The sequence below is a fragment of the Tribolium castaneum genome, chromosome 6 (genome assembly GCF_031307605.1).
Source record: "Tribolium castaneum strain GA2 chromosome 6, icTriCast1.1, whole genome shotgun sequence".
NCBI lineage: Eukaryota > Metazoa > Arthropoda > Insecta > Coleoptera > Tenebrionidae > Tribolium > Tribolium castaneum.
Window position 1 is genome coordinate 4,599,042 of NC_087399.1, and position 12,451 is coordinate 4,611,492.

General features: G+C 36.7%; 1 protein-coding gene across 5 annotated transcripts; it reads right to left on the minus strand.

The window, feature by feature from the left end:
• Window positions 1–21: 21 nt before the first annotated feature.
• LOC659029 (uncharacterized protein) lies at window positions 22–12,226 on the minus strand. 5 transcript variants are annotated; one of them, XM_015982676.2, is made up of 11 exons: window positions 12,097–12,226; window positions 5,892–6,046; window positions 3,921–4,044; window positions 3,598–3,867; window positions 2,250–2,449; window positions 2,001–2,201; window positions 1,582–1,950; window positions 942–1,220; window positions 743–886; window positions 522–695; window positions 22–473 (listed from the first exon to the last, which is right to left on the minus strand). In XM_015982676.2, the coding sequence occupies exons 2-11, from the start codon at window positions 6,036–6,038 to the stop codon at window positions 336–338; spliced, it is 2,046 nt and encodes a 681-aa protein (XP_015838162.1). In that variant the 5' UTR covers window positions 6,039–6,046; window positions 12,097–12,226; the 3' UTR covers window positions 22–335. The 5 variants fall into 5 exon arrangements, with proteins under 5 accessions (XP_015838162.1, XP_008197072.1, XP_008197073.1 ...); XM_008198850.3 differs by lacking the exon at window positions 12,097–12,226 and adding an exon at window positions 11,086–11,344; XM_008198851.3 differs by lacking the exon at window positions 12,097–12,226 and adding an exon at window positions 10,421–10,575.
• Window positions 12,227–12,451: the final 225 nt, after the last annotated feature.

Genomic DNA, 12,451 nt, shown 5'->3' on the forward strand with positions numbered 1-12,451 from the left:
GACAAATCAAACACGTCTTGGTATTTTTTCAAATAACTTTATTAAAGGGTTGTTTAGAATACAACAACGAACAATAAATAAAATTGTTGTCAGATAAACAATGTTCTAACCTAAGAGAGTCAGATTGACGGTGTTAAACCTATATCTAAAAGGCAAGATAATGCATATTTGTTGATAAAACCGAACGAAATATCAAAATAATTGTTTTGGCAACCTCCCAAGGTATTTATTGCGTTCTCGATTGACTCGATAGATATTGCTATAAACAAGTCTTCAAATGAGAAATTTGCTTTGGTGCATCCTAGATCTAAGAAAATTCCTAATACTTGTTCGTTTTAGACCAATTTACTGTACATATCTTCAATTTGCGGTTTGAAATATTCTTTCAGTTGCGGACGTTTCGATTTCAGCGTTGGTGTCAATAAACCGTTTTGGACACTAAACGGATCGGGATGTAAATATATGTCTTTGACCTAGAAAGAAAATGAGTGCGGTTCCAGTGACTGCCAAACGGTACTCACTTGTTCGAATGATTTAAGACCCGCTTCTTTACCCCAAGCGGTCATGTCATCCATGATTAGTTGTTTGACATCAGGGTTGTTGCAAAGCACACTAAGGGTACCAGGAATACCGTTTTCCGTCGCCCAACATTTGATCACATCGACGTCAGGAACAACAATTGCGATAATGCAAGACTGAAATTTTTTGCTAACTAATTAATTTTTAGGCAAATTATAACTACCTTCAAAGACTCGCCGTGGACATAGACTTGGCTTACGTATTGTGACCGAATATAAATATTTTCGATTTTTTCAGGAACAATATACTCGCCTTGAGATAGTTTAAAGATGTGTTTTCGCCGGTCGATGATTTTAAGGGTACCATTCTGGAAGAAACCATTAATAATTAATTAATTGTTGTCGGGAATAAGTGGGACTTACTGGTAGCCACATCCCAACATCTCCAGTATGGTGCCAGCCCATCTCATCTATTGTCTCTTCAGTCTTTTCAGGATCTTTATAGTAACCTTGAAAAACATTGGTGCCTTTAACACAGACCTCCCCTTGATTGTTCTTCGCCCAGTATTCCATTTCCGGCACATCGATTAATTTAACGCAGCAACAAGCAACAGGGGGGCCAACATGACCCGGCACGTGATCGCCTTGGATGGTCAAAGTGATAGGTGCGGTACACTCAGTTTGGCCGTAACCTTCAATCACCTAAAAATTGATAAATTATATATCCTGCTGAACATTGGCATTGCCATGTAACTGCTTGCATTGAATGCATTGACATGGTTTTTCTAAAACTGATATGGATAATCTTTACCATAGAATATAGAAGTTCTAATAAGAACTCTAGTAATGTATTGATATGTTTTTTTAAAATTATATACATAGAATATAGAAGATATAAGGAGAACTCAAGTAATGGATTGATATGTATTCTTCAAAATTGAACATATGGTTAATGTTCACCATAGATTATAGAATATTTAAGAACTGTGGTAATGCAGATGATTTTTGGAAAATATGGTTAATAGTATTATGTGATGTTCAACAAAATAAAGAAAAGACTCACCAAGCAACCTAAAGCACATCGCATGAAGGTGAGGACGTTTTCGGCAAGGGGCGCAGACCCGACTAGCATTAGTCTAAGCCGACCGCCCATCCCCTCTTGGACTTTCCTGAACACCAACATGTCCCAAAAACTGTTATTCCTGAGGATGCCTCGTTTGATTTCGCTCTCTTTGGCACTCATCCCCATATTGAATAACATTTTTTTAATACAACTGCCGTTGATCTCGGCTTGGACTTTATCATAAATCCTGTTAAGGAGTCGAGGAACTGCCGGGGAGACAGTAGGCTTCAGGGCTTTCATATCGTCCGATAATCGCCTTATGTCCCCGAGAAAGAAACCGACTGAGGCACCCATCATATACATAGCGTTCTAAAAACCTGGATTAGTACACTAATAATGGCCAAAATAGAGGCTTAAACCTCGCAGCAACGCTCCAGCATATGCGCTAGCGGCAGGAACGAGATAAGAACGTCGCTACTCTTCACCTTGTGATCGCCCATTTGCATCAAAACAGCACTCATAGAGGCCACAACATTTTCATGAGTTAGCATAACTCCTTTAGGATTGCCGGTGGTGCCACTCGTGTAACAAATAGTGCAGAGGTCTGAGGGTTTAGGAGGCTAGAACCCGAACTCAGTTTGTGGTGAAACACACGCGCTCCAACTTACAACTTCCGGATGGTTCGACTTCGAACCTAAAACTTCAACGTCGTGGAATTTGACGATTTCCACTCCTCGATTCTTTGCCCTTTGCTTCGTCGCAGGTCTCACGTCTTTGTAGACGATGAGCTTGCGGAGGCAACGCGGAGAGCGGTCGAGGAGGAGGTTGCATTTTTGGTCGTCTTCGCAAACAACCACGGTTATTTCAGCTGCAATTGAAATAACACAAATCGCTAATATTAGAAAATTGACTTCGAGTGGAGCGATATCCACTTGATTAAGGATGTGCAGTAAATAAAAGCCCGGCATTTTTACGTTTAATTTGAAGATGGTTTATTTTTGAATTCCAGTGGAATAGATCTAGATTTATGCAAGCGATGAATTGTGCGAAATTTGTAAATACCATCAATTTTATTGGCGAAAAATAAAACGGTTTATTTGAAATGTGGGGAGATTACTTGAAATGTATACACTTTCGGAAAAAGCCATTAATAAAAATAAGATAAATTGCAATACATCAAATATTGATGCAATAAGAGATACGAACCGTGTAGACTTTAAAAATCTGAAAATTGAAAACATCGACGTCATCAAGACAAGGAGAAGGTTTAATTTAAAAATTGGGATCAGATACATAGCGATATCGCGAATCATATCCGGATTTAAAATAAAGACCGTTAAATACAGATTTAAATAGGTCTTAAAAGACACTTAACCTTGTAACACTATAAACTCGAATTGTTGTGGACTTTATCCGTGTCCAAGTTCGAAATTAAAGTTTAATTGAAGTTAAAAATAAAATTATTCAACATACACATTTTTGCATCAATAAAAAAATTCCGCCTAATAAATTAGATCATATTCAGATTATGTTCTTTTTAATGGCTTTTAAAGAGAGGAGTTTGTTTGGAAAATAAATATTTTGTGTCCAAATTTAGGACCAATAAAAATACTCCGTTATTTATTATGCAAGTTAAATGATAATCACACTGGAATTCAGCTTAGACCTTTTCTGAATTGGAGAAAAAGTTATTAGACAATGAAACAACTCCTTCAATGTGAAGGAAGTGGATGCAATATGCAGATAACGTAGAAAGGAGGAAACGATAATAAATATCTCGTCTAAACGTTGCAGAAAAATGGTTGGATAACGAAGTGAAAGCTGCATAAAAGCTGTAACGTGTCAAAAGATAAAAATGTGTGCTTAAATAATAAGCGTTAAAACAGGCATTTTCATTTGAGCGCAGTTTCTAATTAATAGAACACGTGGTGCTAATCCGCTAGCCAAACATGACTCAAATATCTGTTTAAGTCATTATGGAAGTTGCAATTTGTTGCATGCAAACATTGACTTTACCTTGTTTAATAATAAAGGCACATGCATCAGGACCGAGAGTGTCGTAGAGGGGCACCAACACCATGCTGTAACAATAGGCAGCTTGTTCCGTAATGATCCATTCGGGACAATTCTGCGAGTAAATTCCGATGATGGTGTTAGTGCCCGGAGTCAGCCCTTGGGCCACCATCCCTGCTCCGAAGTTTTTAGCCCTGAGAAGAGCTTCATTGTAGTTCAGCCACTGGTACGGTTTCACGTACGACTCCCGCCATCCCAAACAAGGACCATTATCTAACAGAAAAAACATTAAAACCTCTTGCCAAGAATGTTATCCAATTTATCACTTGATTCTTTCGCTCCTCTCCGGAAAGTCTCGTAGAGAGTCTTAGCGTCCGGAAACATATAACTGACGAACTTGCCCTCCTTGGCTTCCTTGTAGAAGCGCGACACCCGGATCAGCTCCGGGCCCTGGAAAGATTAGTTTCAAAAAAGGCCACAGTCTCAATTTTCGGGCGTTCGAAGCCTTACTTTGTAATTATAGGTGTCTGACTGGTTGTTGAGGTTGATGGGGATGGTGATTGGGGGCACAGTGGCGCAACAGCAGTTACACATTTTGGCTTTTGCACTTTCAAATTTCAAAGAGCATGACCAGGAGCGAGTTGTACAATTTCGCGAACAGTATTTTTAAACTCATTGAAGGTTTTAGGCCACTTAGTCACGATTTGGCTTTACTTCAAGCCGCGATTTTTATGTAATTTTGGGGCTAAATTTCGCGGTACATGAATGGTAATCCCGTTTTCGGGACGCGTGGATGAGTACGACTGGCGTCCTGAAGGATAGAAGCGGACGAGAATAGTCGTCGCTCATCCCACTCCCAGTGGACGCACACTGCAACAAGTTGACTGTCCGAAAATTCCTAATTAATTTTCTAATTAAAGATGTTTCAAGGGCGCGTATATTCGATCGTTTTGCGAAATTTCTGGGTCGGTTAGATTTTACGGCCACTTTTATTGTGCGCCGCGCGGGTTTTATTTAAGTATTGATTGTCAACAAGATAACTAAGTAACTTGTCACCTATAGAAAATTTGGCCGACTGCAGGCAATTTTCTTAATGACTTCATCTTATAAATAAATGGAGAAGACGCTCATAAAAATGCAAACAAATGGTTTCCGTCTAATTTGCCGAAAACATGTTTACTTTTCATAAACAGCTAGGTGTACTGTGTTCAGATTTTGACATCAAATCGCATGCCATAAAGCAAACATCTGGAAGTTACTTTTGCCAGCCAGTGAAGTACATTTCCGGGTGCATTTGCCACCTAATAAATTTTCACAATTCACTTCCAATATTTTCAAAGATTTTTCACCGAGACAATTTATGAACCATCAATATTTACTGTTTATGGGGGGAATAAATTATAAAACACTAAACAAAAATAGTGTCAATGAACTATTGCGAATATTAGGATTAGGACTCGCTCCTTGCCTCAGGGCTCTTTAAAGGCATCTCTGTTTTATAGCAAATTAAATTCCGGTATCTTAATTTGACTAATTTAAAACACAATTTCTACATATTTTTTTATAGGATGATCTTTAGTTTAATATGATTTTCCATTTTTAAGTTTAAAAAAATACTGATCCTAGTATTCAACCTTAAAAATAAATCAATAGCTAAATTTTAAGAGGCTGTATCTCAATATTTACTTCCCCAAATACTGTAAATGTTTTTTTATTGTCATTAATTTTTTGTGAATGGGCAAACCGTTAGTCATTTGGTATACCTAGTTCAAGGTGCGCCTCAAGGCTTCATTTCTGGACCTCTCTTTTTTAGACATTAATTGTATTTACTTTGGTTGAGATTGTAACAATTTAATCACAAAGCTTTCAATTAAATAATAAATTTTCCAATAACTCTTCAAGGAAATATTGAAAAAAAAATCGTCTGTTAATTATGCCGTTTCCCTTATCACAGTCATTTTGCGTGTTTTGACCCCAGCCTGTCCGCGCTCCAATCGATAATCCCCTCGATTTGGGTCAGCGATCGAATCCCGGCCCCGAATGTGAAATTTCACTTTTCGTCCCTAATCCCGCGGTCCGAAAATATTGTTCCGATAGGAGCACATGACATTTGCCGATTTGGCGCCCAGCCATACAAATGTTTTATTTTAAAGTTTAGTGCGTTCCAGAACAGCTAATCTTACGATTAGTGACGTCACTGTCACTGCCGTTATCTCATAAATTCGCCCTTAATTAACCGCTGCTCGAAATCGTTCGGTGGCCCGTTATGTGAAAAAAAATTGTACCGAAAAACTTACCGCTTCGAGGAGGCATTGTTCGTCTAGTGGAAACAATGGTTTTTGGGAGGACGGTCTGCTGGCTAGGTAGAAGGCCGAAGCTGCGGCCACGCCGGTGAGGGCCAATGCCCCCGCGCCGCCACCGATGTAGTGGAGGTACTGCTCCATGTCGTCCACTAGAAAGAACAAAGGGAATTTTTCATGTGCTTTTTTATTTCATTCCTGGAATCTTATTCAAGTAATAGAAACGTATCCGTCATCTCGTCTGTGGTACTACCCGCACATAGTTCATATTTTTATTAAAACATGGACCTTTTGTCCCCAAATCAGCTAAAACATTTAAACTCCAGTGGATTTATCAAGTTCTAACAAGCTCAGATGGTTTTGAAATAAATACGATGACCAACCGTTTTCTGTCCGGTTAATGGAGGTGTCCTCTTAAGAGAAAAAATAAACACAAACTTAATTAATTAATTTATTAAAGGGTTAGTAGCATCATACTATTTAATAAAATAAAAATATTTATCAACTATTGAAAAAAAAGTCTTGTTCATCAATATTCGTAGATTCGCTGAAAATGTAGGTACTTAAAATTTATGTAGTGACAATTCTAAACTTTCTTAGCCACTTCAGGTGCCTTAAAAATTATTTTTTTATTCCTCACAAAAAAACTTCGCTTTTCACAAATGTTTCCACTTCTTCACCAATTTATTTTTATTTTTAACAATATTTACTGCTTACTGGATCTTCTTATTTCTCATTTCATTGTAAATTTTGGTGCAGAATTTTTTTTTCTTTTCACAAACGCTTTTTATTTTTATTTGCTATGATAAGGCTGTATAAAGAATGAAATAAATTATGTTAATAACACACGCGGGCATGGCATACTGTCCGCTTATAGGAGGTGTCCGTTAAGAGAGATTTCACTGTAAATTAATAGGTGTACCTACATACAATACAACAATCCAAATGTAGATAATCGTACCTATAAATTAACAGGATAAAAAAGAAAACGATAATTTTTGCAAAGGAAATAAACTGTGGAAGAATTCAATAAGAATATAAACAGAAAAATATAACTTCGAAGTACGATACAGTAAAATAAAAAACCAAAACGTCCTGGAAAAGAAATATGTTCATCCACCTTCCTAAATAATAAATTAATGTAGTAGTCAATAATCGTAGGATCATAAAAAATTAGAAAAACCATTATCTATTTAATAACGTTTATTAATTGAAAGACCTTTTACATTTGAATTAATTGAAAATTTGGCGAAATCGATTGGTATCTTTTGCGATAATAATAAATCTTATAATTACGTATTTTATAATTGATAAGGAAAACACACAAACACAATCTACTAAGATATTAAACCTGATCCTAATTCTAATATTTCCTCTATTTCAAAGCCTCTTTTTACGTAAAAATGCTTGCGTGTTCATTGCTTTTCTACAGTTAAATCTAAAAACTATTTAGAACTATTTTTGAGACAAAAATTTCAATTTGTAATAAAAGTAAATACGAAAAAAAATTAGAAAAAAGTTGATTTCAAAAACTTACGATGAAATTCTTGGAGGTTCTAAAAAACAACCGTCAAATTAAGTTTGTTTTGATAAATTTTATCTAAGTTTATGGTAAAACGTCTGTTTTATTATTGGTGTATTGCTGAATATGTATGTTAATACAAAAAAGGCAAAATGCATACACGCTTAATAATTGGAAGAAAGTTGATAAGACTGACGCCAAAAATGTAAAAAATAACGATTAACATAAAAATGTAAAATTGAAAATGCGCGTCGGAAAATATAATAAATACATATCTCTGTTTGAATAAAAATTGCGTTTAAAAATGCGTGTAACGTATCACGTCGCTGGTGCTCCGCTACAGATATCTGGTTTCAAGCCGGCATTAATTAAGATTCAAAAAATCCATAGAAAGTAGGCAACAGTGGAAGGAATAGAAGTGAAAGATGCGATTTCTTGAATAATGTCAAAAATGCGCGTTTGGGTCAAGCCCTGGCCCAGGGTAAAGACTCACTGTTCCTCCACCGCCTGTGCTTGTCCCTTCTGTCGTCGTCATCCCTCTTCCTCCTCTTCACCTTCTGGTGCTGTTTGATGAAGTTCTTGGTTTTGAGGATGATCGCGTCCATCCCTCACGCACTACAACACCTCATAGTTCGATCTGGAGAAGTCGAATATGGTAACGGTGAACGAGATCACGAGAGAGGGGACTTTTTGATTCTGGATGAAGAACTAGCGAAGTGCGCCTAGTGGGGCCACAGGTGATGATTAATTAAATCCGCGATAAAATTTATCTGCGAGTGAATAATTCGGACAAGGCCAATAACCGCGGATCTTTGTTTGGCGTAAACACCGAAATACGGTACTCGCAGAACCGTCGGAGCCGTCGAGGTACCGACAACTGGAACAGATGGATTGGCGAAACCGAAGAGATACAAGGTTGCCCATGCGGAAATGAGCAAAAATAATAAAATCGCGCGACCCACTTTGCTTTTTACCATGGGGTCGACGAACCCGAGATATTTTTAGCACGAAGGGTCCTGCAGGTACCCACTCGGCAAGGTACCTTCGCTGGCCTTGTTCGGGCCGAGCCGTTAGGCGCCGAAAACCGGGTCATCCACGGCCTTATGGTAATCCGAGCCGAAGACACAGCTGAAGAGCGCTGGTACAGTGACCAAGTGAACAGGACATTCACCTGTTGTAGGTGTACGTTTAACAACTCACGGAGAGGCTTCCTGGAGGGGACCTCCAGACCACAAAGGAATTCTTACACATGGGAGTGGGAAAGGGAGTGCTGCTGGGACGCCGGCTTTTAGATCATCCAGGACGAAGTTTTGCATACGGAACAATGGAAGATTTCACGTGAAAGTCACAAGCAAAAGGTCGAAAATTTACACTTTGGGGACACGCTGTATAGTTTTATAGAACTGGAAATTGAGAAACAAAGACCGGGGGAAAAAACTATTTATGGAAATTTTTGCGAGGGCATTGCCCTGGCCATTGATTTCTAAAAATCTTTTTCCAGATAATGATTCTACAGATTAGCGAGATTAAGAGTGTTTTTAATGATAAAAACACATTAAAGATCGTTTTTGTATTTTGTCAGCTAGGACGAACAAAAGTTGAAAAAAAACACAAAGTATTATTTTCCTGATCAGGTCGTCGAAAAAACGTTTTATTTTTCTGTACATTTATTAAATTTATAAGTACATTCGATATCAACCTTTGGTACACGTTATAATAAGTGTAAAGTGATTACGATGTAATAAATTACTTGTTAACTGCTAAGTGCTAATAATTACCGAAAACTTTTGGAAAAAAAATCGGTAATACAATGATCGCCAAAACAGGACACCTTGAATAAATCAGGGAAATTCGAAGGCCCTGTTTAACAGAATAGCATATTACACAGGCTGTTCCGTCTAAACCCCACATTAGAAGTATTGAAAGTTTCTTATTTTAAATTGGAAGCTATGATTTTCTCTGTGTTTTTTGGATTAGTCGAGTTATTTTATTGGAGTTTTTATCAGCTTTCTCTCTATCTAAGGGTAAGGGGTTTTTGAGATATTTAGGATTTTTTGAAAATTTTTGGAATTGCACCTGTCACTTAAAAAATCGGTAACTCGCTTAGTTTTAGAGATTTCGAAATCATATTTATAATAATAAAAAAAAATAAAAAAGGCCTATATCTGTTCTACAGTATGTTCAAAATTGAAAATGAAGTTAATAAACCCGAAAATTTTAAGATTTGAACAATTTCTACCCATAATTTAATTTTTTCAAATGGGATGTCCTAATTTTTATTTTACTAGATGGAAGAGAATTTTATTCGGCATCTGCAAACTTAACTTTAAAAATTTTGAATTTGTTATTCTTTTTTAGAAATTTGAAAACACCAAAGGAAAGATCTAGGCTTCCTCTTTCAAATGAGCTGAAAAATATTTCCAATTTTTTTAAAATGACAGAGTTATCGATTTTTGAAGTGGAAGGTGCAAATCCAAAAAAAAAAACCAAAAATATTTCGTTAACGGCTAAATTTGGGTATAGGGAGAGCTTATAAAAACTACCTTAAAATAACTCTAGTAATTCAAAAACGTATTAAAAATATAGTTTTCCATTTAAAATAAGGAAGTTCCGGTATAACCGGAAGTGCTGCCATTTTGAAAATATTTTCAAGATTATGGTTTTTACAAATTTTCAGATGACTATCATTATTAGAACTCCTAATACTTCCAATGTGGGGTTTAGACGCAATCAGCCTGTACATTTCTGGCTAAATGTTGGAATTTTAAACTTGTAAAACGAGCTAAATCCCACACTCAGCAGCGCACCGTCACTGCCCCAGTTAATGCAAATACAGTTAATAACCAACCATCAGGCAGAAATTATCCGCGGTTCATTGTTAGCATCAAATAACGGATTTTTCCCGCATGTGCGTTTTTTGATAAAATTATATCAGATCATGCTCCAGATCTCACAAATAAATCACGAGTTGTTTAGATACCACATTATAAAAAAAATAACTTACTAAACTTTTGTAGCGTCTGATATGCCATAACAAGACGTGTTTCTCCACTGGAGATAGATAAACTACGAGTGGAACTGTTTGTTCAAAACATTTAAATACAAAGGTTAATTTTTGTTATCTGAACTACAACTATAATTTTATACTGGGCAATAATGCGCTATTGTATAAATGACAACATACGGTAATGTTTTCAAATCACAAAACTGTTAAAATGTATTATTATTATTGTTTGCTATCTTTCACGGTTATCTCGTTTTCCGCCGATTTTGGTGCAGAAGGAGCCGACTTATTGGGCAGATTTCAGTCCACTTGACTGTGTCTCGATTAGAGAGCCATTACTGTTTACATGCACTTATCAATTATCATTTATCATTGTTGACGTGCGATAAAATAACTAGTCGCAACTAAATCACAACTGTTTATTGCAACAAATAAATACGAGTTATGGACCGACATTTCGCCGATTTTCACCAGTTCCGACAAAAAAATTCTTCATCACTTCTTTAATTAACTTGTGTCTTTAATTGACCATGATACGCACAATTATAGTACCAATGTAGTAACTAATAATAGTTGTAGCACCAGTTTTTTCCGGTGCCTATTAAAAATACCACAACTAGGCTAATCCAAAAAATTGTGAAAATATTGCCACGTGAGTGACTTACTGATTTTGGCCACGTCCACCTTTTGCACCAACTGCATGGACATCTTCGTCGCATTGACCAAATAGCCCAAGCCGATCATAAGTAATTGGCATCCGATTATCACCCGAACATATCACTTTAGTAAACACTAACAACTAGCCGCTCGCAATAAAGCACTCGTTGAGCGATTTCATGCCGAAATCGTCTCAATTAACACCAATCATCGAAATCACAGCCCCGGAATTCGACCACGCTTTGCAGTGTTCACGGTCAAACTGGAAGCACCCCTCCGGAACGTCAAGGGATGGAAACGTAGGTGGTGGCGAGACTTATTAATCAATATTGTATTAAAATTTCAATAGGAATTCTGCTCTGACGTGGCTAATTGTGGTTTTATTGAGGGGAAAATAGCCCCAGAGTCGGAATTACGCCGGCTATTTGTGCCCCATTAAGGGGGAGAAATAGGTTTCGTGTAATGAAAGAAGGACAGATATGAATTATTAATAGGACAGCATTCTCATTCTGTCGTTAAATAATCCAGCATCGTTTCTTACGCAAGGTGGCAGATGGCTCCCACCTTGTAACGATGCCATGACGATGCTTACGACAGAATGTGAAGAGACTGACGTCACATTGCACTAGGTCAATACGAGGCGGTTTCGTAGTTAAAGGGCAGATTCCGCTTTTGAGGGCCAAACTGCGCCAAAATCCCTCAAAACAAAAAAAATAAATTTTCTACGAGTGATAATAATCCAAATGACGACCAACACTTTATAAATTATTGAAGAAGGTAATTTGGTAGAGATACTAAGTCGATTAGCCGCAAACGAGCTTAAATAATTAAATTTAATCTTATATCGGGAAAAGAGTTAAGTCCGAAGACAGAGTCATCTACTCGCCGTCAGGCGGCCTAAAATAGATTTTATTCAGTGACTGAAATCGCACATCTTACGTACTACTTTCGACAGAATATGAGTCGAGTAAAAGATTTATTAGGGGCATAAATATTAGTAGAATGATGGTTTAACTTACAATTTTTACAAATTGCAGGCTTGAGTTATGTTCACGTAACAATAAATAGGCTAACACTCCACAAAGTTATTTATAAACGAAAAATATTTAATACTAGATAAATCCACTTGTACCAAGTGTTTTGTCACAAATATCGATTATTAGCCAATTTCGTTTATCGATTGTTATAGGTGTAGCAAATAAAAGGTTTTCAAGTAGTATTATTAATTATTTAAACACTGAAAACTGCTTTTGTCAGCTTGGTGCTTTAACATTTCTAAAATTTTCCAAAAATTGTATTAAAGTTCATCAGTTTATATAAATAAATTTATCGAAAACAAGAAATAATTTATTTGGTTCGAAGGCAAAACAAATT

Coding starts and splice junctions, on each gene's coding strand:
- LOC659029 (XM_965368.4), bottom strand. CDS start 8,021: ATGGACGCGATCATCCTCAAAACCAAGAACTTCATCAAACAGCACCAG. Junction 4,045..5,891: donor AACAATGCCTCCTCGAAGCG/GTAAGTTTTTCG, acceptor TAATCTTTCCAG/GGCCCGGAGCTGATCCGGGT. Junction 474..521: donor GTCTTAAATCATTCGAACAA/GTGAGTACCGTT, acceptor TTTTCTTTCTAG/GTCAAAGACATATATTTACA.